The 27,767-nt window shown below is 47.7% G+C and overlaps 1 protein-coding gene across 4 annotated transcripts in view; it reads right to left on the reverse strand.

Annotated features, from left to right (window-relative positions):
• GRN (granulin precursor) overlaps positions 1 to 27,767 on the reverse strand; it is a 906,558-nt gene that overhangs the window by 47,970 nt on the left and 830,821 nt on the right. For all 4 annotated transcript variants that reach the window (XM_069634286.1, XM_069634284.1, XM_069634287.1 and 1 more), the window contains exon 15: positions 20,775 to 21,011. In XM_069634286.1, the coding sequence (XP_069490387.1) occupies positions 20,775 to 21,011 (237 nt within the window). The remainder of the gene's footprint in view (positions 1 to 20,774; positions 21,012 to 27,767) is intronic.

The following is a 27,767-nucleotide window of genomic DNA, read 5'->3' on the forward strand; positions in this document are numbered from 1 at the left end:
TCGAGCTCCACGCACATCTGCTTGCAGCCTCCCTTCCATCGGCTGGATGCCACTCCTCCGGCAGAGTCTCTTCAGGGCTCTGGCCCTCCGGTCTTCCTCTGCCTGCTAACTGCTCCAGCCTGGACCCTGGCTCTTTGGTGGGGGCTCCAGTTCCTTCAAGTCATCGAGGGTTCCTCTGCTGCTCTGGCCTCGGATCCTGCTGCCAGAGCTTAATTGGCCCCCACCTGTGAGTGTGGTCTTCTCTGCCCCAATCCACTTGTCCCCGCTGGGGGTGCTGCTGGTCGGTGTGCTGGTCGGCATGCTACTAATTGGTGGGTTCAGCTGCTCACCCCACTCTCTCTCTCTCTGGTGGGCCGCCCACCTCCACTGGACTGCAGTGATTTTCTCACCCTTTCTCTGCTGTCTTTGGTTCTGTGCCTGCTGCTGACCCAGTTCCTACAGCAGAGGTGATATCTGGATCTCACTGCACCTTAGCTGCCTCTCCACTCCTATCAGTCTGCCTCACCTCCATTGGTCTCTCCGGCCTCACTGTCCCTCGCTGCATCTGTCTGCTCCGGTTACTGGTGACATAGAAGAGTGACTCCAGTGTTCTCTGCACCTTCTTCGCCCCTCTTCTTGATGGACTGCCAGTTTTTAATGTGACATTATCTTCCTGATCCTCTTTCCTGCCTAGTCATAGTGCCAGCATTACCCCAGTTTCTAACATCTAAGCCTCTGGAGAGTGAACTACCTCATGGATGCCCTGCAGCCATCTCCATTCACCTTTCCCTAATCTAACTGCCACGGTCTACGACCCATTATACCCATCGTAGCCCTCCTCTTTGCAGCCACCTTCTACCTCCTTGGCCTCTGTCCTGCATTTTCCCCTACTTTAACGAGCACCATAGCCACAGCCTGATATACTCTACCACTGGTCCCCTACCACCACTTGTCCTTTAATAACCAACCCTTCAGCAATCCACCCGCTACCTTCCCATTGTTTACCTCCACCACCTCTCCCCACCTTTCCCCCCCTTCACATCCTCCTCTCCCACTCGTTCTCTCTTTATCACACCTTGCTGCTGCACTCTCCTCTTCCCTCTCCACTCTTACCTTCTGCAATCTCTCCCCTCCCCGTCATGTGCATCGCTAGATTTCTCCTTCGTCTTCCACCTTTCTCCTCGCCTCCCCATCCCGCTCCCCAGTCCCCCCTTCCTCTCTTCCGCGTCCTTCCTATTCCTCATGTCCATTCCCTTGCTCAACCCTCGCCCCCATACACCACCTTCCATTTCTTCCCTTCCTTACCGTCTTAACCTCATCTACCCTCCAATCCAACCTTCCAGTCTAATCAATATTGCTCTTTGGAATGCCAGGTCCCTTTGCAATAAGACTGCAGCTGTCTTAAACGTATTCTTTCGTCTCAACCTTCATTTCCTCGGTCGAACTGAAACTTGGATCCCACCTCACAACTCTACTGTCCCTGCCTCTCTTACTACCCCTTCCTCTTCCTTTTCTCAGGTCTCTAGTCCCACTGGTCGTGGTGGAGGTGTTGGTATCCTCTTCCATCCTAAATACCCTTCATCTACTTCTACACTGTCCCTTCTTTTGAATACTTGTATAAATCCTTTACTTACCCTCACCCCATTTCCTTCCTAATTATCTATAGACCTCCTGGCCCCCTCTCCTTTTAGGACGACCTTGACCACCACCTCTACCTCTCCCCCCTCACTGTACTTGCTGATTTCAACCTTCACCTTCCCACTTCCCCTCAACCCAACCTCTTCTCTCGATCCTCGACTCCTACCTTCTCTCTCTCCTCTCCCCAACTTACTCTTCTGGTTCCACTCTTGATCTCATCTTTAATTCCACCTCTCCTGTCTCCTCTTTACCCATCTATCTGATCATGCTCTGCTCTCCTTCTCCCCTTACTCCCAGCATGCCACCTCCCTCTCCTTTACCCGCCTCCATATTTTTTACTCGACGTGACCTCTGGAACTTTAGCCCTTCACTCTTCCTGGATACCTGCTCTTCTCTTCCACCCCTGATTTCTCCTCCCTCCCGGCTGACCTTGCCTTATCCTCTCTATCCTCCACCTCCTCTAGTCTCGATCAACTTTACCAAGTCTTTTCTTTCTGCCCTACTTGTAAGCCTTCCCAAACCTGGCTCTCGCCTCACCTCCTGTCCATGCGTCATCTCCTCCGTCGCCTTGAGCGTTGCTGGCTCAAAACCCCCACTCTTCTTAACCAAACCTACTTCTCTTATCACTAGGACTCCTGCCTTAACTTCGCCAAGCGCGCATACTTTTCTAACCTCCTTCACTTCCAAGTCGCTCATCCTTGTCATATCTTTCAAACCCTCCCTCGCCTCCTCTCCCCTCCCCTCCCGCTCCTGACCTCTCCTACTTCTCTTTCTCCTTCTGACTTTGCTAACTTCTCAGAAAAAATGATCTCTTCACCAAAAAATTGTCTGTTCTTTTTCCCCCTCCCTCCCCTCCTTACACTCTGCCTAGGCTCACAGGTCTACATTTTCTCCCATCACTCACTCTGATGTGTCTCCTCTTAACCAAATCCCACCCTACTGCCGACCCTTCTGATCCCATCCCAACCCTTATTCCCAATATTTACACCCCTCTCATACCCCTATCAAACCTCCTTCAATACTTGTCTCTCCACGGCCACCTTCCCTTCTGCCTTCAAGCATGCCACTATAATTCCTTCACTGAAGAAGCCTCCTGCTAATCCTCTTCTCGCTTCCAACTTTCATCCAATCTCACTTCTTCCTTTTCTCTCTAAAATACTCGAAGCTTAGCCTATTCTCAGCTCTCAACTTTTGTCACTACCCACTCTCTCCTTCCCCCACCCCCTCTCAATCGGGCTTCCGCCCCAAACACTCCACTGAATTTGCTCTTACCCATATCCTTAACTCTCTCTTTACCGCTCGCTATTCTAAGCAATCCTCATCTTCGATCTCTCTGCTGCTTTCGACACGGTCGATCACCCCTTACTTCTCAATACTCTTTCCTCCCTTGGATTCAAAGGCTCGGTCCTTAACTGGCTCGCCTCTTACCTCTCCCACTGCTGTTTCTTGGGGCGGACGATCCTCTACTACCTTCCCCTCGAATATGGCGTTCCCCAAGGCTCTGTCCTCGGACCCTTCTTAATCTCTCTTTACACTTCACTCTAAGCCCCCATCATCTCCTCCTTTGGGATTTCTCACCATTTCTACGCTGATACCCAGCTGTTCCTCTCCTATTCTTCCTTCACCTCCGACTTACATCTCAATCTCTCTTCCTGTCTTACTGCCATTAAAAACTGGATGTCATCTCACTATCTTAACACGGACAAGACTGAAGTCTTGTTGTTTCCTTCTAATGCACTTCCTCCTCCTCCTCCTCCCTCTTCCCCACCTTCTATTCAATTTGCCCCTTCCAATCTTCCTATTTCCAACCATGCTCGTAATCTTGGCATTTACTTGGACTATTCCCTCTCCTTTACTACTCATATCTCCCTCACCTCCCGGGCATGTCGCTACCATCTCTAACATCTGTAAAGTCCGTCCCTCTCACTTTCCATGCTACCAAACATTTAATCTCCTCCCTCATCTTTTCTCGCCTTTTCTATTCTTCTCTCTTTGTTCTCCCCGCTTCTCATCTTGCCCCCCCCCCCAAATCCCTTTACCACTGCCATCCGCACCCTCTGTCTTATCTCCCCACGACTCCATTTCCAACTCACTTTCCTACCTAGGGTGGCTTCCTTTTGACTCCCAACTTAAATTTCGCTTCCTTTGTCCGGTCTTTAAATCTCTTCACAACCTTGCCCCGTCTTACTTCTCTCCTCATTCTACACCCCCCTCGCTCTCTTCGTTCTGCTGATCTCCTCTTAATTTATGTTCTCCCACCCCCTTGTGCCTCCTCTCGTTTCTGCTCCTTTCAGCTCCTTGCCCCCTTACACTGGAACTCCCTACCTTTTCTATCCTTTCCACCCCCACCTGTTCCTCCTTTCGCTCCTCATTGAAATCACCCCTTCATTCCCCTCCGACATCTTTCCCCCTCTCACCCTTCCCTCCCTCCTAGTAGCTTTCTTTGTTTTCCATCTTTCCCCTTCTCTCCTAAAATCTCATTTCTTCCTACTACTCACTTTACTCACTACTCTCTCCTCCTTCCCCACCCCCTTCCCTCCTCTTTCTCATATGCAAATTGTTCTACATGCCGATTTTCTGGTTTCATTCATGTATACGGTTATTGCTTCTACTGTTCCATGTGTGTTTGTTAACTGTAAAGCACCTTGTATTAAGGCGCTATATAAAACAAATACAAAGTGCAAGCTGAAAATCTACTGTGTTCAGCAGCGTTACTTTTCAGTGGCTCGTCTTTTAGTAAGTTGTCCAGTGTGTCAATTTGTGAGAGTTCAGTTCCTTGCCAAAACACAGCACTACAAATATCAAAGAGAATTCTTATTCCCTGCCATTAGTCAAGCCTGGAAAATTGAACAAATGTCAATTGAAAGCACATTCTCTGGCAAGTGGTTCAGGCTAGCTGGCGACGGACAGTGTAACAGCCCTGGATTTTCAGCAAATTACTGCATATAACATTTTAAAGACATGGAAACTAAAAAAACAAATGGCGAGTTCGGAGATCGTGTAGGTGTCCAATGTAAATCCTCTGTGGCCATGGAGAAACATGGTTTCATAAAATCATCTTCAATCGAGGGGAATGCAAATAGACCTCATAGCCACTGACAGACATGTTTCAATAGCCAAGGCCATGCAAGAGCAGTTTCCAAACCATTGTCAATTTGATGTATGGCACGTTGCCAAATCAGTCAAAAAAACCAAAAAAAAAATATGAAAAATCACAGCTGCTGGTAAAAAAAGGGGTTCAGAAAATATTTCACAGTGGCGTCATTCTTCAGCAACCATCTTTGGTGGAGCTACAAAACTTGTGATGGGTCTGGAAATTCTACTTGAAAAATGGTGCTCATTGATGCACCACTGTTCCAACGTTCACTCTTGGACAGAAATCCAACATTTTCACAAATGTGCACATGGACCTTTATCGGAGGAGCAGGAACGCAAGAAAAAGTGGTTGGTTCCATCTTCACCTCCACACAAAGCTCTTGAGAAGATCGTGTTTGATAAAACTCTTTCAAGAGACCTAAAGGGACTCACAGAATTCTGTCACACCAGAGATTTGGAGGTGTTCCACAATATGTGCCTAAAGTACAGACCCAAAAAGTTGCATTTCGGCACAGACTGTATGCAATCTAGAACATTACTAGCCGTATTAGCGCATAACGAGAATCTAGGGAGAGAACAATCGAGAATTGCAGGAAACTTTGGGATGCTTCGTTACACAATGGCCTTTGCAAAACGAAGCAAAAAATGGATGGCCAAGCCAATATAACAGGAAATGAAACTCGATTTTGTGAAGGCTCTCACTTTGACTGTTGGTCAAGCATACTCATGGAATCAATCCCGATTTTGTTCCTAGGACACATACATTGCCAAAAAAACGAGCCTTGTCCACCTAAAGCGGACCTCGTTGAACAGTTGACTTACCATTATTAATGATTTGCAGTAATGTTCTTAATGCGTTCACTATAACTTTTGGGATATGTTCCACAATGTTTGTATTTTGTACATGAACAATGGAATGCTACTAAACTCTACTTTCAAAGCTATTAAAAGTATTACGATGCATTTAATTATGCTCATTTAATCTGGTTTATGATTAATTCATTTATATATCGAACGATAACATGCATGTCTGTGGTTGCTTGGTGACTGTAAAGCTCGACATAGGTAGCCATAGCGTCCATATTGTCTTTTCAAGTGTATCCTCCTTGTCAACTTTTTTTTGCAAGAAGTGGCTGTTGTAGGATGCCATAGAGTAACTGTTTTGCCCCCTCCAACTTTCGCCCGGCTCCTGTGGGTACTTGACTGATCAGGGCACGGTAGGGGCAGATGGATATCAGCATGAAAGCAACAGCTGGGTCTGAGCTGGTGAGCTCAGGCCTGGTGGGGTGTAGGTTAGTGCACGGGAAGTTCAGTGGACACGAATGGGCACTTGGATTTATGACTTGCCAGTGTCTCACATTATGCGCAGAGCACATTCCTCCACGAGAACAGGGCGCGCGCAGACGTTGCCACGGGGAGGAGATGGTGTGGGCTGGCGCAGCTAGGCGCTGGGGATGGGTGAGTTGCATTTGTACAAAGAGCAATGGATTTTCGGGCCTAGTAGAAAGGGGTCATTGGGCCCATCTGAAAATGGTTCCCTCGTTCGGTTTTACTTACCCTAACTGTAACGTTGTCCAAAAATAACAATCACTAGCACTATTGATGGGTAAAAAAGTATTCACGATAGCATGGCATGGGTGGATGCCAGCAAACAATTCGCTTTTTTTTTTTGGAACATATTTCAAATGCCACGTTGTTCGGCCGGGCTAATCAATCACAGAGTGAAAGTCACTTTTTTTAATGTTGCTCGTGGGTCTTGTACAGTATGTTTTTGATTTGTGGCTTTCCTTCACAAAAACGAAAGTTACCAAACACGCTCCAAACAAGGTTCAATTGTTCGACCTTCAAAGAAAGGGAGGACTCGTTATGGATTGAAGGACGAAAGTTGTGGAATACCCGCAAAAATGAGGTTCACTATTTCAAAACTTGATATTGGAACATTTATTCTCATTCTATAAAAACCGTTCTGAGCGGACACGCTGCGTTACATCAAGATAATGGAAATACCAAATATAATGTAAGTTTGACTGAAGAAGGGTTTATAGACGAACGATTAAAGGTTTCATTTTCTGACCGGTATTGCTTGGTTACATGGTTATGGGTTGTTTGGGGCATATTGTGACGACACAAACACAACCTGTATGCAGGCTAGTGGTATCTAAATCACTTCGTCCCATGGAATATCAGTGTGCCATCAACGTTTTATTATTGGATGAGCCGGGTGCAGAACATTTTCCAAGGGGACTTGGTTTGCCTGTCAAAATCTGATGTTGCCAGTTCTGTTACATTTTTTTCAAAAAGATAGAAGGCGCCCTTCTCTAGAAAGAACATGGCATGATAACCTGTTGTGTTTTGTCCACATCCATCACCCTTAGCTCAATGTATCTTTCACAGATGGGAAATATCCATTTGCATTTTTGTCTTTATCCCGGGCACATGGGCAGTCCAGCACCAAAATGCTATGGCAATACCCTTCTGAACTAGAGTACCTACAGCAACCCCATACACGTGTTTCAGCCTTGTGTCTGATCAGTGAGGTGGAGCTGTGCCTCTCTGAGCAAAGTGAGCATGGAGTCCCCAAGGTTCCACCAACCCCAAGTCCCTTGCTAATATTCCGTTATAATGCCGTGTATGTGTTCGAATATTTCCGTCAGCTTCCGCATACCATTGGGATGCTAAACATACTCTGCAGAGCTAACCTCTCAATCACATCATAGACTCAAACTTTCCCCGATGTTTTCTGCGTTTAAAGGGTAAATGCATGCATTTGAATAAAGAACGGCTACTGAAATCTATTTTTATTCTGTTTTATACACGGCTATATTCTTCCTTTCTGCGAATATCATCGTTTACAGATGCCGAGTGACGGTTTCTTCTGCCAGCAGTGGCAGATACGCCTAAATGGATGGATTTCGATTACACTTATGTGGGACGATCCCCTGGGACCAATATGCCCTTTGGTGGTACTAGCAACAAGCAACCTGTCATCGTTTACGGTGGTCTAGCAAGAAGCGGATGCCAAAGCCTTGCGAATGAAGTGTGCGTCGAATGCACATCTTCTCCCGAAAGGAACAAAGTGTGCCTCATGATAATGTTTTGTTGCTGTAACCCAAGGGCATTCAAAAATTGGTGTTAAATGGAAATCCGCGGAAGCTCTGAGCGTTTTTTGGGAAATAAAAAGAACATACATTGTAGATGTTTCCTTTAAAAATAGTGTTTTCTTTTCAGATTTGGGACGCCCTGTGCTGTGAGAGGATGTGATAGTTGATGCAGAAGCCGGAAATTCAACAGACGTTAAGGCGTAGGTGATGACTGGGCACGTTTGGCTATGCTGCCCACCAACGTCATGAAATTAGGTGGAGAATATCGCTGGGAATAGTGATGTCAGCTTCAGGGGCGGGCGATATGATTTAGTGCCGCAGGGGCACTCAAACTTAAGCCGATCGATCAACGGATAAGATTATCACAAGATGGCCACGCCAGACTCCTTGATTTCGCATGTGTAAAAGTGCGCAAAACTAAGGTTAGATGCATAGGAATCCATTTTTTTTTTTACAATCGAACAACGTATGCTTATAACGACTTGCCCGAATGATTGCGACAATAACATTTTTGAGCACACTATTCCTTTAACTCCCAGATAAAACACCTTGAATATGCCTTCGTAGTTGGAGCATGCAATAGATTCTGGAAGACGATGTAACATAGTATACCAACTATGTGGAAGACAACAACGCAAAGCCTTCCAAGGAACTGAAAACCTTAATCAGATTAAGGCATGAAGTACAATGTAGAGATGCCACCTTATTCTGTAGAACAGGGGACAAACTAATGTGTGGCCAAACTATCTGTAGTGTGAACAGCAAGGCTTAGACTTCGGAGTAACACACAGAGCACTCTTAATAAAATGTAGGCAGAAGGTATACAAATACAGTTCTTAATTTTGGCCTCAGACAAATTTTATCAATGAAAATCCACACACACATTCCAGACTATTATGTACACATTCACCTTAATGTGCTCTGCTAAGAGCACTGGCACTTCACTATTAAGTAGTTAGACGGGATGCAAAATACTGTAATGGTAACAAAGCAAGTGAAGGAACAAGTTACTTACCTGTTACTGTTCTCCAGCATGGGTCTGGCATGGATTCAAGTGCTCATGAATATTCCCTGTCATTAGGTCGGGAATCCTCTGCAAAAGAAAAAACGGTTTCACCTTAGTTTATTAACTGTCTTTATCCTATAAACACATCACTGAGCTCTGGGTCATACTGCCCCAGCCAATGACTGCCCTCTTCCTAAGCCCCTCCTCTGGCAGGCATCTTCAGATTTGGTAGCACGTAAAGTGGCAGTATGACCAAGAAGAGCCGCAGAGGGGCAGGACGGAGGGTTCGCATGTGAATCTATGCCAGACCCATGCTGGAGAACAACAGTTACTGGCAAGTAACTTGTTCCTTCTCAAGCATGGGATCTGGCATGGATTCACATACTCCTGAATAAAGAATACATAGCAGTACATACATGCACAACCACGGGAGGTGGTAAGGCTCAACAGAAGCAATTCCTCTTACCTCCTCACCAGGCTCACCATCAACATAGCAGTGCTTGGTAGACTCTGGACTCCTCCCTCGAATCCCTGTCAACGTAATAGAATTTTGTGAAGGTGTGTGTAGACCTCCACGTAGCAGCCCTGCAAATGTCCAGCAGGGGCACACCAGACAGGAACGCGTCGTAGCAGTGATTGCTCGGTAAAATGGACCCTCGGATGGCCAGGCAGCGGTCGGTTTGCCAACCGGTGACTATGAGTGAGGCAGTCGGAGAGTCACTTGGAGATGAAGCCTGGGACAAGGCCTTCCCATGGTTCACAGGACCAAAGTTCACAAAAAGCTGAGAAGTCTTTCGGAATCTCTGTGCGGGCCACATAAAACTTCAGCGCTCGAGCCACATCCAGTCCTTTCAGCCTGCGACACAGGCATCAGAAAACACAGGTAACACCAAGGGCTTGTTGAGATGAATTTCCGACAGAACCTTGGGCATGAAGGAAGGGGTGCGTCCGCAGCATGACCCTTGTCTCGTGGAAAGTCAAATAAGGCTGCTTGCAGGACAGGGCCTGGATTTCACCTATTCTCCTAGCAGAGGTGATGGCCACTAGAAAAGCCGTCTTCCAAGACAGGAACTTAAGCGGAGCTTGACGCATTGGCTCGAATGGGGCACCCCCCACTACCCTCCCATGAGCCTCGTCGGTACCACGTTGAGTTCCCACCTTGGGGCAGGTGCCTTCACCGACGGGAACAAACAGAACAGTCCCTTGATGAACTCCTTCACTAGACGGTGCGGCCAAAGAGAATAACATCCTGGAGACCTAGTGTAGCGCGAGATAGCCGCTCAATGCACCTTGATGGAGGCGTGCGCCAGCCCCGACTTAGCCAACGAGAACAAGTATGGAAGGACATCGGGAGCCGTGACCCTCGGGGTTAATCTTCTGCGAGCGGCACCATGTCGCAAAACACTTCCCTTTGTGTCCGTAGCAGTTAAGAGTCGCTGCCCTGGCCTTGGCGAGGACCTCCTTGCTGTCCGCAGGCAGCTCGTAACCAAACTCTAACGCTGCAGGAGCCAGGCCTTCAGGTTCACCAATCCTGGGTTGTGGTGCAGGATTGCACCTCTTTCCCTGGCGAGAAGATCTGCGACCACTGGTAGCTTGACTGGAGGGGACGCTGACAAGGTCCGGGTACTAGATTTGCCTCGGTCACACTGGCGCGACGAAGATCATCCTGCATCGGCACCGTCTGAGTTGACTGATGACTCATAGTAGCAGTGGCAACAGAGGGAATGTGTACAGGAACAGGCTTTCCCAAGGGAAGGAGAATGCATTCCCCATGCTCCCCGGCTGGGGAAACCTGCAGGCAGACCACCTGCACTTGGTGTTAGTCGCCATCGGTAACAGATCGATCTGGGGAGTGCCCCACTTGAGGAAGAGGTTGTCCACTTGTTCCTGCCGAAGCGCCCACTCGTGGCAAGAGCGCATCTCCCTGCTGAGGGAGTCGGCAACAGTGTTTTGCATTCCCGCCAGGTGGAAAGGAATGAGCAACATCCCACGTGGGCGACGGCCCAGTGCCACAACTCCTGCGCCTCTCTGGAGAGCGCCTGGGATCTGGAGCCCCCTGCTTCCAGATGTAAAACATTGTGGTGGTATTGTCCGTGAAGACCCTCACCACTTTGCCCTTAAGGGACAAAAGAGAAGACTTCAGGCCTCTGGTGTGGAGACGTCAGGTGTGTGCTCCCCCACCCTTCCAGGGAAGTGCCTGTCGTGACCTTCTCCTGGTATGGAGAGTTCTGGAAATCTGTGCCCCCGGTGATGTCTGAGCGCACGCCCCACCACCATCGCTCAACGGAACTCCTCGTCGAGCCCAATCCTGTCTTTGAAGCTTCCGGACACCTGCATCCAACGAGCAACTAGGAACTCTTGGAGTGGTCGCATACACAACCTGCAGAGCGTGACCAGGTAGATGCATGCCAACATCATGCCAAGCAGTGACTTGATGGTCCTCACCGAGGCGATCTTTAGTGCTAAAAGCTGTTGTCCGCTGCCCAAAATGGCAGCTATCCTCTCCTCCGACAGGGCCGTCAGACGAGACACTGTTGAGCCTGGACCCCAGGAACTGCATGTTCTGTGATTGAGTGAAGCAGGATTATGCATAGTTCACAGAGAATCCCAGATCCATCAGCAGCCGGACAGTCCTCTCTGTGTGATCGACGGTGATGTCCTTCGACTTAGCCCGGATGAGCCAGTCGTCGAGGTAAGGGTACACATGAGTTCCCTGTAGTCGCAGATGGGCCACCACTGGAGCCAGGCACTTTGAAAAAACTCTGGGCGCTGACGTCAGTCCGAAGGGGAGAGTCTTGAACTGGTAGTGCTTCCCTTGTACGATGAAGCGCAGGAACTTGCAATGTTTTATGTGAACGGGGACATGGACGTACACGTCCTCTAGATCAAACAATGACAGTCTCTCTCCTCCAGTTGGCCGAGCATGTGCTGCAACGTAAACATTCTGAATTTCTGGGACGTGATGCACTTGTTGAGTCGTTGTATATAGAGAATAGGCCTATAGCCCCCGGTCGTCTTTCTTACCAGAAAGAATCTTTAGTAAACTCTGGAGCCACGGAGTCTCTTCGGAACCAACCCTATGGCCCCTTTTCTGAACATTGCCCAAACCTCCAGCAACAGCTGAGGGATGCGTTGCTCCTGTCGGGCCACCGGTGGTATTCGTGGGCACTTCCGCTGGAACTCGAAAGTGTGTCCGTGGGCAAGAGTGTCCAGTACCCATCGATCGGTGTAGATGATTTCCCACACACTGACTAAGTTCGCCAGCCGGCCTCCCACTGGGGTGCAAGGATGTGGGCCCGACGTCCTGGCTGGTTCAGTCCTGCTCGGAGGCCGGAGCGCCATACTGGGAGCCTTGACGAAAGGGGCCACCTCCGAAGGCCTTGAAGCGACCCCTGTAGGCTTCCTGGGTCGTGGAATGGGAGGGTTGGCGGTAAGAGGACGATCCACTGCCAAAACTCTAAGACCTCCCGACTTCCCTCAGGGTTGAAAGGACCGACGGTGCTGTTGCAGTGTGCCCAGGGCACGGGCCATCTCCATGGAAGCTTTGATGGCTTGAAGAGATTCATTGACACCTTTGCCGAAAATATTGTCTCAAACGACATGTCCAGGACCCTTTACTGGACCTCTTTTCTGAAGTTGGTGGCCTTCAGCCAGCCACGACGACGCAGGCATACCCCGTTTCCCATCTGGCGGAACCCTGTGTCTGCAATGTCCAGGGCCATGGTGATGGCGTGGTCTGATGCCACCTCGCCCTCCTGAAGGATCTCCATTGCCTCTACCCGCTTGTCCTCGGGGAGGAAATCCAGAATCGGGGCCATCTTGTATCATAGCTTCTGTTCGTACCTGGTCAAGATCACCAAGGCGTTGGCCACCTTGACTGTCGTTGCCGCTGAGTAAATGACCTGTCCCACACCGTCCAGTTTTTCCCCTCATCGTCCGGGGGTACTAAGGTTGACAACGACAGGTTGGACGACTTTCCTAGCTGCAGCCGAGACCACCGAGTCCGGCAATGGTTGAGACAGCAGACATTTGGGTGCAGATTCCGGCACCCAGTATTTTTTCACTAGCCGGTCCCTCGTCGCTGAGGCGGGGTTCTTCAGCAGAGCCAGCCCTTCATCCCAGACGCTGTCCAGGAGCGGTCCTGACAAAAGGGTCTTCCTTTTCACCTCCGGCCCTGATACAGGAAACCCTCTTCTCTTTCGGAGTGAGCTGGAAGAGCTCCGACATACAGGCAATCATGGAGTGGAAGGATCCCACTTCATCCGGCGGAGATGCCCTTGGTGGCAGCGAGATTCCACCGTCGTCTGTGTCCGTTGTTGCCGTGTCCATCCGTGTCCCTGGTGGGGTATTGTGGGGGGGGGGCAGTGACAGTGGAAGCTGAGGAGTAGGGTGTCTCCTCCTTTTCTTTGACGGTGGTGGCTCCGGGGTCGTCGCTGGTGGTGTCGGCAACCTCTTCTAAATCTCTGACACTAGTGCGTGGAGGGTCGAAAGAATATCCTGCGACAGATCTCTGGTGGTGCCTGGGGAACAGGGTCGTCGTCGCCAGGCAACTCCAGCATTCTCATCTTCACCAATCTCCTCTGGGATGGTGTGGACGGAAACTATGTCTTTCTCGTCGGACGAAGAAATATCTGTCCTGTAACTCTTTCACCCCCCCCCACTCATCTTTTGGTCCTGAGGGGTCCGCTTCAGCCTGAGGTCCGGCATACTGTCTTCTCCACTAGTTTGGTTGAAGCCTCCCGCCTGGGAGGAACAGCTACCCTGCCCGCCACCGGGGTAGCCTGGACCGGGTCAGCCCATTTTGCCTTAGAGAGGGCAGCAGCAACCAGCTCGATAGAAGAGGACGTCTTGGCCTGGATCGTCTGGATCACCTGGGCCTTAACTGGCAGGATGGATACCTTTGTCCTGCTTGGCCTTCTCCGGTTTCTCTCGCAGCTTCCCTGGGGTAGCTGACTTTCTCTTTGACGAAGAGTTGGAGCCATCGCTGGAGATTGAGACTGAACACGCCCGACCTTCGTGGAACCCGCGTGCGCGGTGACCCAGACGGAAGCAGAATCGTGGTGCTTGGCCTTGTCTTGGGCCCCCATGGATAGAGCGCACACAAAAGGACTTGGAAGCACGCTGTGGCTGGCTGGATCCGGATGCAGCATGACCCTGTGTACCACCCGGGGTAGAGGCCCTGGCCTTGAGCCACGTCGCCAGTCGGACATGCCTATCCTTCATCGTGCCCTTGGAGAAGTCACGGCAGATCTTGCAATCTTCCTCCTTGTTCCTTGTGCGTCGGGTGAAGACAATGCAGGCACTGGTAATGTTTGTCGTCCGGGAAAACATTCCGCAAATCGCAGCTGGTGCAGAGCTTGAAGAGGGATGAGCCACCCTTCTCAGACATGATCCTGTTTGATGTAGGCCTGAGGGCCTTCTGGAAACTTCCAAAAAGAAAACACATGACGATTTTTGGCCTTGAGGGGCGATGAGATGACGAAAACACGGGTCCCTGTTAATCTGATGAGTAGACGATGGAGCACAGGCTCGATTTTGAACCAAATAGGGTTTTCCTAGCCAAAAAGCACGAAAAACGCAGAAAGCACCAAAAGCGAAACACAAGGACTCCCAAAACTTAAACATGCAGTAAAATCTGAAGTTGGCTGCCAGAGGATGGGCTTAGGGAGAGGGCAGTAATTGGCTGGGGCAGTATGACCCAGAGCTCAGTGATTGGCTTATAGGAGAAGGACAGTTTATAAACTAAAGTGAAACTTTTACTGAGGATTCCCGGCCTGACAGGGAATATTCATGAGCATCTGAATCCATGCCAGATCCCATGCTGGAGAATAAAAAGAAAGAACCATGTAACTAATCAAGACTTTGAGAACCAACAGAAGAAAGATGTTAGCAAACCCCACAGAAAACCAAAACCTTATTAATGAGGTACTAACTTAAAAAGTCCTTCCCCAGCTAAAAAAGATACATAGTGCCCTTAGATTCACAGATCTCCAGAAGTCTTTTAGAAAGTTGCACAAGTGTTGGCTTAACCAATAGTAGTAGTGTTTCAAAGTTCAGTAAAAACAAGAGTAAAGTCTCTAAAGAACCCTCTCCCAATCCAACCACCTTAAGTGATGCCCCGGGAAGGATACCAGGCCAGAATACCACTGTTCAAGGCTAGGCAAGGGAGAGAAGGGGGCTAGGAATTTGCACCATACAAAGGTATGAGATGGAAGGGGGCAAACAGGAAGGTTTACTCACCCCTGGTACACAGATTTGATCAGGGACCACTGCTGGAGCTCCTGAAGTTGCTGGTCTTCTGGATTCATGAAGGAATTGGAGGAAGCCCATGGAATGTCATGGGGATGCCGAGGTTGCGCTGCATTCTTGGGTCTGGCTAGTTTACGGTTCCTTGCTCTGATGTACCAGTTCAGGACACTACTTGGGAACTGCACTCCGGCAACAACCCAGAATGCGATACAAGCGACAAACAGCGAGGGCCACTTGAAGAAAATGGTGCGTGACCCTTGTGGAGAGAAAAAAGAAACTCGCCCTGCAAGGCCCTCCTTTATGGCGGCAAGCTGAAACTTCAGGGAAATGAGTCTTGTTCCAGGAGCCGAGTGCCAAGGCTCAACTCAGGAAGGGGACTGTTGCAGCGAATTAGCCCAAGACAAAATCTGACTAGCCCACATGATGGTTCAGAGCCTGCCCAGAGTGCGTCCAGCAGCTCGATCTTCAAGCAGAGGTCAGGTCCGATAGTTTCACTGGTCCAGAGATTGAAGCAATGATTGTCTTCCTAAGATCTGCAGAGGCTGGGTAAGTGAAGAAGGGAATGCTGGTGATCTTCCATTATAAGGTTCTGGGTCTTCAGTGGGCTGCTCTCCTTTGTAGGGGTCTTGGTTCCAATGATCAACTGAATAACGGGTGTAGGAGGAGTCCTTTTATCCAACTGGGGGCTGGAGTTGGCCTCAGCCAACCAATGGAGACAACTGTGAAACCAACCCTGATGACTGTGCCAGCAACCAATGCTACTACCAACAATGTATTGACAAGATCAACGGCTACGAGTGAATCTGTGAGCCTGGGTACTCGGGTAAAACAGTGGCTGTGACCAAAATGAATTGTGAAGGGTCAGTCCACTTATATGGAATACTCATACCACCATCCTCCGTTTAGACCAGTGGTCTAAAAACTGCAGGGCTGGCTCCCATAAGGGAACCCGGATGGTGTCCACGGGTGGGCAAGGCTCTTTAAATAAGCATTGGCAATGCCAACAGTTTGGGCTTTTGTGTAGGCATGGTAAATGCACTTGCCAGGCACATTCGTAGTGGTATTAACTGGCCATTGATGGTAGCAGGTGCACTTGTTCGAACTATAAGGAACTAGGGATGACATCTAGCGCCAAGATCCTCTCAGAGGTTGCGTATAATGTATTCCTTTAGCACTTATTTCGCCGGGCCCATCCACACGCCATTCAGACATGGGCGACTAGCAGTGTCTTGGCCACCCTCACAAATGTAATGGTTGAAATGCACACAAGCATAATAGAACCTCACAGTTCTCCCAAATGTGCACTACGGTCCCTTCAGAGGGCGTTCAACCAACAGCGCATTGGGACCATAATTATGGTGAAAGGCAGTATACAAATGACAAAATTAATGCATTAATGAATTCAAAATTACAGCCTCTGGCCACTGCATGCGCCCAGCAAAAGACACTTGGCATGGATGTGGCCTTGCTCCAGACAGACCCAGCCCCCAACATCCAGCCACACACACAGACCACCACTTCCCTTGCGACAGCTGGTGCTTCCCTGGGAAAGGGTCAACAATACATGGACAATTCTGCCTCTCTGGGGCAGGAAAAAGGTCAGTAGACAAGATGGCCAAAGGACAGGTAAAAATGTTGTAGATTACCATATACTCTCAAATGGCCACTCTAATTGACATGAAGTGGTAAAATGCAAAAGTGCATGAAACTATTAAAAAGAAAACACTACAAAACTATCGGCTGCCACCAGTCCATCCTGGACTACTCATGCAGGTAACCACAGTTTTATGTCTTTTTACTTCATATTTTATTTCCAGCAAAGCTTTTTTGCTGCCAATTTTTGACTGTTTTTCCCCACCCGTAACACCTTTCCACCCAACACTCCCTCTCCACCACCCCATATTTCCTTGACCAAACTCCTCCCTGTCCCCTGCATTTTGCGAAAAATAAGCAAAATCGGTAGGAAAAAACTGCTGCGGTGAAAAGAAACGTGATAAAGACTGTACAACTCTAAAAACAAATTTACAGGGACACAGTGCCCCTTACTGCACTTCACAGAAGGTGATGTATGCAGAACAAACAAAGAACTTTACTATGACAGTTCTCCTGCACAGATAACCACAGGGACTGATCAGTGCCCCCATAACAGATGAACTTAGCAAGGAAAGTGGAGCCAAACGGCTTCCCTTACCTTCAAACGTCAAGGAGAAGTTCAGAATAGCAAAAGGTAGTGCACCATTGAGGTCTATGGAGGGAAAGGAGCAAAGATAAATCTTTAACGATGATCGAATGAAGTCTCTGAAATCTGGTCAACACTACGAGAGGACGACAAAGAACGGCTGCCAACGGAGGGGGGAGTGGGGGGGGGAATTAGAACAAATCACAGCTGGAGTAGAAGGCCATGCTAACCAGTTCCCTGATGTCCAAATGGAAGCCATAGACCGCCCTCCGAGCAGTTTTCTGGTTCCTGTCACTGGATATGTGACAATCAACATTCTTTGATGCCATTAAGTCTTTCAATGCAGGGGTGTTTCTTCCTACTGAAAATGTACTGGCAGGGCCCTACAAGAAGGTGTCCTATTATAGGCAGAGTAGATCAATCAGGGTCTAGACACTCAGTGTGCGAGAATCATCACCCACCCCCCCCCCTAAGTAGTGTTGCGCTTCAGTAACTCCTGCCCTGCAAGTAAAGGACATGGGCTTTGGTTAAGTCTATTAGTAAAGAAAACAATTAAACGCAATTTTAAAGAAACAAGAAAACTGCATGACATGAAAAAGCCTGCAGCTGATCTGTAAAGCTCTGCCAGATACTCCATCTTCCGGGCTAAAGTCTGTGTGACTTCCGGTGAGAGTAGCAGCCACCGGGTTATCTAGGAGGATAAAAGCAATTGCCTCGTACAGAAGGGAGGAAGGCAAATCACGGCCAGCTTTATAGCCCACAGCCCCAGCAAGATGTGTTCCTGAGCTTCTGTCTGGGAACAGGAGCTGCAATGTAAGATCTTGCAGTTGAGTGTGAAATTAAAGATGGGATTGCCAGCCATTTGCACTGGAAGAATATCCACTGCTGTAGATGTGTCCAAACAACTGGCCTCTAGTAGATCTGTAGCAAAGTCTAGTAGATTAATTCCCTCATCATAACTATTTGGGAAGTTGTCAACCACCCCACAGTAAAGTGGTTCCAGATCAAAAAGAATAACATCCCCCCTCAAAGATTTGTCATCTTTGAAAATAATGTCCCATTCAAGAGAGGAGCATAATCCAGTGAGGCCTCTGTGCCAATCAGCACCCAGCTGATGACAAAGCAGTGCCCACTGATGTAGCTGCAAGCAAGCCATGAGGAATGCAGTTGTGGCCCGAGGAGACACTTCTACCAGCTTCACAAAGCACAATGGGGCCTGCAATTGATACCAGTACCAATGCCTCGGCAAAGAGGTCAAGCATCAGATCCCAGAAAGCATTTCACTGCTCAATAGTTGAGGACTTAGTGGGGAATGGCAACTTGGGCACAGGAGGAGACTCCTCCGAGGTATCCATCGAGTGTGAGTGAAGGACAAAAAAAAAAAAACACAAGGCCTGGAAGAATCACTTGGCGGGAGGGACCTCTTCCAATGCTGCCGCTTCTTGCTTGTTCGTACTTGGAGAACATTCTGGTTCTTAAACTAGTGCATTATTCTGCTCCAACCACAGAACTTGGAAGTTGTTCACTTTTCATCTCTGCAGAAATAAGCAGAGTTTAGTGGCATATTCCCAGATGGCCTTAAATTGCATGGACAGGGAGGAACCGCAAACTTTTGGTGTGGAAGTACACAAACACCACCCTGGTGGTCCAAAAGACCTATGCCTCACATCGTCAGAGCAAGGCATGGAACCATGAGGCCTTCTAAGGGCTAGGAATGGTGCAGTAAGCTAGAAATATGTAGGTGGCATTCCAGAAGCATACAGAGTGCATGGAAAAAAGGGGAACCAAGGCCATGTGGTGCAGCGAACATCATGTATGGTGCTTGAGGGTACAACAACAATAGGCGGGGTCACGCAGAGCATTATGGTAGCTGAAAAGATTTGGGAAGACTGCTTTAGCTCATATATTGAAGATAAGTAATCTGTGTGAGAAAGGAATTAGAAGTGAACTTTAGGAGACTCTTTGGGGGACACAATCCTGTGCAAGTCTCCACACATGAATAGATGAGTAGAGGAGATACTATCATACAGTTCTAGCTTCGTGATAGTAAGATGCAACTTTCTGTATCAAGAGACATGCCATAGAGGGTGGCTGCCCGGTCAAAAGTCTGAAATTGCAACTATCAGGAGAACATTGTGATTTCTGTTATTTTCCCTGACCAGTTACTCAACTTGGTGCTCAAGAGTCATAGAAGCACTGCACTTTGCAACAAGCTAAAGATACCTACTGACCAGTGTCACCTAGACCAAGAGGCATATCTGAGCTGCACGCTTCATGGTACCTCTTTCACTGAAGATAGCTTGCTGCTTTTCCCTGGGCAGATAAGTCAAAAACGGAGGAACTAGAAAACCCAGAGTGGCAGTTAAGGACGGAGTCCAAGGCCTACTCTACTTTAGAACCAAAGAATAACCAAGAGCTGTACAAGTACTGCAAGAGTCCCTTTCTGAACTGTGTGCAACTGGGCACTGACTGAATCTACCAATACTGCAACATACAGATTATGGACGGACAATTGCATTGTCCCTACCTTTAACATTCCTTACTGTGGTCCAGCATCTTCTTTAATGAGTGTGCCTCCCGTTTGCCTACTGGACCTAATCGTGACCACAGCAATTGTCACTCAGGAACTGAAGACAAGCACTGTCACTGGTAAACCAACTTCTCAAAACTCTGTTTGGCTAACCAGTGTTTGGGCACTGATGGAGATTGCCTACTGCAAGAACAAGTCTGAGCTTGAGTCCAATGATAAACATTGAGATTGTTGGAGTTTAGTGGGAAGGTACCGCTGCATCAGGACCAGATCTTGCTCAGCCAGTCCGAGTTAAGACTCTCTGCCATTCATTACTGCGAGAGAGCAACTTCTAGATGAACAACTGAGATGCAAAAGGTACCTGCAAGATGCTGAACACTGGGTTTCACAGGACTTTGGACATTGCTGGTGATCCGAACTGGAAGGGTCAGAAACTCAAACCTTTATGAGAGCGTGTTTAGTGTTCTATTAATCACCAGTTACCTGTACATACCTCAACATCTTTGTCAGTACAATCTAATTGAATGCCAGGTTTGTTGCGCGTTACCATCATAACCACATTGCCATCCTAAAAGTTGCCCTGGATTGCTTAGTCACATCTAGTACTAGGTGCACCTGTGAAAGTTGGCTGGAAAACCTGTTGTCTTGCAGAGGATTAATCCACTGCCCCTCTGAATACAGGGAATAGAGAACGCATCCAACAGTAAGAGATTTGGCAGGGACAAAGCTAGTCTGCTGGTACATTGGGGCAGTGCCTGCACCGCTCATGCGAGTATGCTCATTTCTAATAAATAATTAAAAAAATTGCTCCTTGCAGGGCATCAACTGTACTGGTTCATGCTCTGGCAATTCGAAAAAACCATGCGTCTCGAATGGTACATTGGAGTTGCCAGTATACGTCACACCCAAAGAGCAGGTTTAACAAGGGAAGGTGCAGTAAAAAAGAAAAATCATAAGAGTCTTTTTAACGATAAATTAATCTCACACAATACTCACCTTTTCCAACGGGCAGCAGCCCCAGTCCCCAGAATCTCTTTTGCAGCAGGTATTGCCATCTGGACAGCTAGATTTGCCATCACATTGCACATCTTTGCTGCGCTGGACCACCTTTTTATCAGCTGGTGTCTTAATTAACCAGGGGGTAGACTCATGCCCTTGGTGGCAGGATCCTTGCTCAACATCACAGGTATAGCCATTGGGACAGCAGTGCACATGATCCGAACAGCATACAGCCTGAAGAAACGCAATCAAGAAAAATAAAAGTTATTGAACCCAGTTGGTAACAGCACACCACCAAGGGCAGTCTCAAGGGAGGGGAGCTACAGCGAGAGAATGCAGTGTTGGGTAAGAACTGATGTGGCCACACTGTATGAGACTGCATAACACTATCTGCTTGGTATTGGGTAATCCACCTTTTGGTATAGGTCTGTACTACACAAGTTGGTAGTGTGACTGAGTAGCCAGGCCCACCTCAAGAGGGGTAAATGTGAGCTGCAGAGCTGTACAAATGAAATCCGTAAATACAAGTAGCCAAGTAATACTTATACTCAAGGTTTCTGTTATAAATAGTTATTTATTTAATATCAATTTTTAAATAAGCGTTCTTTAAAAAGGCAATTCATGTAACAAAGTAAATATACTTTAAAATTACTTTCCAGAATCAGAACAAGTTATTGGATAATCTTTGGATATGCTTTTTACACAATTCCTACACCCTGAGGTGACTTCAATCACAAGGACAGTAATGGCACGACATGCATTACTTACCGTAAAAGCATTTGTGACGATTGTATCTGCTTCGATTCACATGCTGTGCCTAGTCCGACATCCAGTGGTAACCGTGGAGTATTGCATCTCGTCTTTCGAGAATCGAAAGGAGACGTCGACATGGGTGTGCCTGTAACACTATCCCTAACGTGATGTGTTGTGTACCCAAAATCCCTCACAGGTCGAGGTCCCTCCGATTGTATTTATTCTGCCATGAGGGAGCCTCATGACTATCGTGAGCGAGTACAGAAAAGAGAGAAAAGCAGTAGATGTCCATGTTCCTTCCATCCGCGTGGGGAAGAAGGGTGGGCGCATGTGAATCTAAGCAGATACAATTATCAGAAATGCTTTTATGGTAAGTAATGCATGTCGTCTGATGATTGTTAATCTGCTTAGAATCACATGCTGTGCATAGACTAGCGAGCTGTAACCAGAGTTGGAGGTGGGTTATGAGAAGGAACAGTAGTGAAAAGAGGTCTTAGTACTGCTTGTCCCATCTGAGAATCAGACCTAGAATGAATGTCTAGGCAATAGTGTTTTGTAAAGGTGTGTACAGAACTCCAGGTTGCCGCTTTGCAAATGGACTCTAGGGGAACATTTGCAATGAATGCTATGGAAACCTTGTGCCTCGAGTATAGTGCTCTAGGCCTGAAGAGCAGTTCTCTCTTAGCAAGAGTGTAACAAAGTGTGATGCATTTGACAATCCACCTTGAGATAGATTTGGCGACAGGGTCTCCCCCTCTCTACCCGTTGCTACTGAAACGAGAACTGGTTTGTCTTTTAGTGGTTGAGTTCTTGCCAGGTAAAACATGACTGTCCTGCGTACATCCAATGTATGCAGACTTCTTTCTGCCACGTTTGAGGGGTTCTGAAAGAAGATTGGTAGTTTTATGGACTGGTTCACATGGAACTCTGAAATTGATTTAGCCGCAAACCTAGGGCGAGTGCGCAGAACCACCTTATCTCTGAACTGTCACAAAGGGGTCTAGAACTTAGAGGGCCTACAGTTAATGGGCTCTTCTTATGGAAGTGATAGCTATTAAGAAGGCAGTCTTATAGGTAAGATCCTTAAGACTTGCTTTATGCATGGGCTCGAAAGGAGACCCCATATGTTTATTCAAAACTACTTTAAGGTCCCATCCGGGAGCCGGGTTAGAAATGGGGGGGGGGTGAATTCTTTTTACTCCCTCCATAAAAGCCTTAATAACTGGCATCTTCCACCACAACACATTTTGTTGTGACGTAGTGTAGGCTGAAAGAGCAGCTAAGTGAACCTTCAGTGAGTTAAAAATCAGGCCCCAGTCTAGTAAATGAGTCAGGTACCATACAATGTGGGCAGGAGAGCAGTCAAGGGGGTTGATGCTCTTGGAATTGCAGATGACAAAGCGCTTCCACTTACTGGAGTAGCAATATTAGGAGTTAGGTTTTCTTGCCTCTGGGGGAGTTGGAGGTGCCCGAACTATGACCTCAGGAGCCAGGCCGCTAAATTCAGAGTTTGCGGGCACGGGTGAAGTGTTTTTCCCTTGTCCTGAGATAACATGTTTTATGGGCAAGGTAGTTTCACTGGGAGAGAGACATCTCCATCAGATAAGTGAACCAGGGTTGGCGGGCCCACATGGGTGGAACCAATATCATGGTGACTGGTTCCTGGTGCATCTTGTGCACTATCTTGTTGAGTAGCGGAGTCCGGGGAAAAGCGTAAACAAATTTCCCTGGGAACGGTTCGGGGCTACCTGGAGGCTTAACCTTGGCATTGAGCGTTCTCCAGAGTTGCGAACAGGTCGATCTCTGGGAAGCCCCATTCTGCGAAAACATTGGAGACGATGTCTACTCCATGGGTAGCGGGAAATCTCTGCGGAGAAAGTCTGCCAGAAGATGGAGTTCCCCTGGAACATGTTGTGACAACAGGAACATGTGGTTGAGAGCCCATTTCCAAATGTTTTGGGACAGTTTGGACAGCCCTGGCAGTGAGTTCCCCCTTGCTTGTTCAGAGTACATGGCTGTGGTGCTGTCCGTCAGGATAAGGACCGTCTTTCCCTGCAGCTGTGTGAAAGGCTTTCAGAGCTTTGAATATTGCTAACAGCTCCAACAGGTTAATGTGGTTGGATGCTACTTCTGGGGACCAAACGCTGCGTGCCGTCTGCTGAAACAGGTAAGCCACCCCCCACCCCGTGAGCGTTGAGTCTGTCGTGATAGTGGCTTCTACTGCAGGGGTGATGGACCTTCCCTTCCAGAGGTTTTCCCTCAACCACCACTGCAGAGAGAGAATGAGGGCTGGCAAGACAACCAATAGATCGGCCCATTGTCCGCTGGCCTGACACCAATTGCTGTTGAGCCACTCTTGCATCGGACACATGCGCACCTGCGCATGAAGAACCAAATCAATGCAGGACAGCATCATTCCTAACAGTCGCATGGCCTTGCAAACAGTCACCTCCCGACTGGCTACATATTGAGGGATTTGAAACATGTTTTGGACCCTCATTGGAGGGGAAGACAAGACCATCCTTTGTTAGAACTGCTAACTTGACTGGGGTCTAAGCTGGATTTCTTTTTGTTGATGTAGACTTCCATGCTGAATAAGAGGTCCATCGTCTTTTGAGTGTTTGACAGGCATGTTCCGTAGGAATCCCCTGTTATGAGCCAGTCGCCAAGGTAAGGATAAACTGGGATGGATAGCCTGCGTAGGTGTGCCGCTGCCACTACCTTTGTAAATACCTTTGGTGCTGAGGCAATGCCGAAGGGTAGTACTTTGAACTGAGGTATTTTCTGTGCGCTGGCAACATTGAAATATGAAAGTGTGCATCTTTCATGTCCAATGTTGCCATGTAGTCTCCCCTGTGTGAGCAGGGGAATTACTTCCTGCAGAGTTTCACGATTCTACTCATCTGCCACCCAGCACCCCTACATGCACACATTCAGAGACTCACTTGCAAAGTTAAAGGCATGGTCTAGTAAAAATGTTTATTGTCCCTACGGGTCGGCCATGTTTTTTTAAGCCTAAGTGGCTCGATTTTAGAAAACGTACCTATGGACCTTACCCGAGTTTTCGTCCATTAAATGCATGCGCAAACAAGCACCAGGGAGCCGCCATTTTCTGATAATCCTATCTTTTCCCCCCCATCACCCTGGCTGACCTGCTTTTGCGGCACTAAATCAATTCCCCCGCCCCTGAGCCTGTCATCAGCAGACTCGTACCGCCCATTTCCCAAAGCATGTCTCGTGTCAACATTCGCTGCGCTTCAGCTAATGACGTGTCACCATGGAAATGGCAGGACGCCTCTTTCCTCAATAAGTATAAACAGACCGTTTCACAACACAGCAGCAGATTTTCGATTCCATTCCTCTCTCTGTTACTTTGAGTATTCTGTGACTCGTTTCAGTGCTCTGGTCAGCTACCTTCGCCGCTTGTAGCCCGTGTGAACAGATACCAGTACCACCGCTATAAATTATTTTAGTTTGTTTAACACACAATGGCTACAATAATGCCCTACATGTACGAGCCAGAGTATACCGAGGAGGAACTACTGGAAAGGGAAGCACGCGAAAACGATGGGGATTCGGACGGCAGTTGGCAGGACGAATCAACAGATGAAGAGCCTGGGCCTAGTCGAATGGACGGGGTCTCCACCTGGTGCACATGCAATCGGTGCGAGCTAATGCCAACTGAGGACGAGAACTGCTGCTGCCGAGAAAACTCGGGATGCCTGGCCTACATTTCGGAAGGCGAGCCACGACCGCAATGCATCACCGAGCTGCCAGACTTCAGGGCAGCCTGCCTCACACGGGCCGTGTTGAGAATAATGATGGTGCTTATGCACGAACTTCGTCAACTGTCCGTCCTCGTAATCCGAGTAACGAGTAAGTATACTCTGCTTGTCATGCCACTCCTATTTCATGTTCTACTATAGCCAAAATTACATCTACATATCATTGTAAAGCATGTAAGTCGTTCAATAGTGTGCATTGTCTAGATAGCATTTGTCCGTGCAGAATGCCATTAGTTACAAGAATTGTCATTGACAACAAACGTTTATTAAACTTATCTTGGTCATTTAAAAACAGTTTGTTTCATTCCTTTTCACAGGTGGTACAGGCTGGTGGCCCATCGTTCCTTTACATGGTGGCTCCACGGGAGGCTTGGGCACCGCGTTCGAAGAGTGATACCCGCCTGTGCCGTTCGTGCCATTAGAGAAACGTTCCTGAGTGACAGCGGTCAGTAAAAGGGATTTTCTCTCGCTGTGCTGCAACCTGAACTGTACAATGTTTAAAGTCTTGTATTTTTGTGTCATCAAAATAAGATACAAAATAAAACACCACATATATTTTAACAACGGTTGTTTCAATTTTTTAAATGAATCAAGTGGGTCTCCATTCAAGGATGGACGTCAAACATCTGTGCTCCGAATGGGTGAAGGTCTGGTCGCTGTGAAGCAGGATGGTCACTATCTAAGCTAACATAACATTCTCGATAATGCATGCACTAAATAACACTTGTTCAAAGTCTTTCAGTGGGTTATGTCTCTATAAAAGTCACGCATATGTCTATACTAACAATTACCATTGGATTATACAGGCCTTGGGTCTTGACCACTATAATACACCGGTTGAAGTGTGGGTCTGTGCTCACAAGAAACTCCGGTATGTGGCATTTGTTATTGATAAGCAACGATATACTATCATTGATTTAAAGACGATATACTATATCGTGATATAAAGGCGGTTCGCGCCGGTGGATGCGCGCTGGCACGAGGGCTGTCAGGGGCGCGAAAGGCCAAGGTGCCAAACTACATGTACACCTCAAAAGGTGTCCCACGCCAAGGGGCCATCGGTCACATGGCCTCCTCAGACCCCGTGTCTCCAGCCAGGCCTCCCCTTGAAGCAGGCCGTCCCCCTAAGACCACGACATACATACGTCATTCGTTCACAAACACACCCCTGTTTCTAATACTTTACAAACCACTTGATATGTCTCACAAGAACATCTTTGTGCTTTGCAAGTCAACTCCTGGACGTGTTACCTGGCAACCACTGAGATCTACACTAATCTGCTCGTCGTCGTGCTATCCGTGAACTTCTGTGACCGCTTAGAGCAAACCCATCAGTGTGCTACCTGTGGCCACCCACCTATTCTCCTGCAACATACTGCTCTGCTTGCTGAATCCAACTGTTTGTTGGTCAAGGTAAGGCCATGTATCCTAGTCATATTTTGCAGATTTTTAAATGTCTATCTATTTGCGAGTTGAGTACACAATCTATTTATTTTCATCTGTGTCTATTGTCATCGAATTGTATCCTTCGGGGGTCCAGTCTATAATGTAAGCATGTTTCCTTCTCGTGCAATACAGAACATCCAAGGGATGAGTCACATGTTCAGTTTTTAGTCACATCATTTATACATTTCTGCAACTTATGCAAATACTAAGCCGCACATAATGAACTGGTATAGTTCCTGCGACCAAAACAAACCTTGCATTGATCACTGTATGATTCATTTAATTTTGTATCAAATCTATATTCTTGAAGATTGTATAATAATGTTGATATTTACTTTTCAGATTTATCAACAATGCCTGCCTGTTCGATTAGCGGTTGCCCTTCGAAGACCCATGCTAAATCTGAAGGCACTACAATGCATGTATTCCCGAAAACTGTTGATCGAATAAGAGAATGGGTCAGACATTGCGGATATCCACTGGATGAGCTGGAAAGTAGAGTCCAACAAGTCTTACAGAACAAGAGGGGTGATCGATACTGCATCTGCAGCCGGCACTTTTCCTTCGACATGTACACATCATCTTGGGTAACAAAGAAGAATAAACGGCGAACGACACGGAAATTGCTCGAAAACGCTATTCCCACTCTATTCGTTCACATTCCGCCACCGGTGAGTCAAGTGTCCGGATTTAGCTTTAGGCCTTGCGGTAGTGTGTAGGTATCCGAACGGATTAATTGATATTGTAGGTGTTCTATCCCTTGTAATAATTTCGATATTGATATGAGTATAGTTTTTTGAATAATGACATTTACCAATATATTCTTTTTCGATTTCATAACCCACAAACGCAATGTATATGGGAACAGGGAACTGTGCTGTATTGAGCATTTTACAAGTATTCTGTCGCCTTACATGGCTATTTTTAATATTGGCATTTCATTATCAATCATTAATTTACCTTTACAACTTCTTGACTATCCCTTGAATCTGAAGCAAGAACATTC

This window comes from Ambystoma mexicanum, chromosome 13 (genome assembly GCF_040938575.1).
Source record: "Ambystoma mexicanum isolate Mex_15411 chromosome 13, UKY_AmexF1_1, whole genome shotgun sequence".
In the NCBI taxonomy this organism is placed as follows: Eukaryota; Metazoa; Chordata; class Amphibia; order Caudata; family Ambystomatidae; genus Ambystoma; species Ambystoma mexicanum.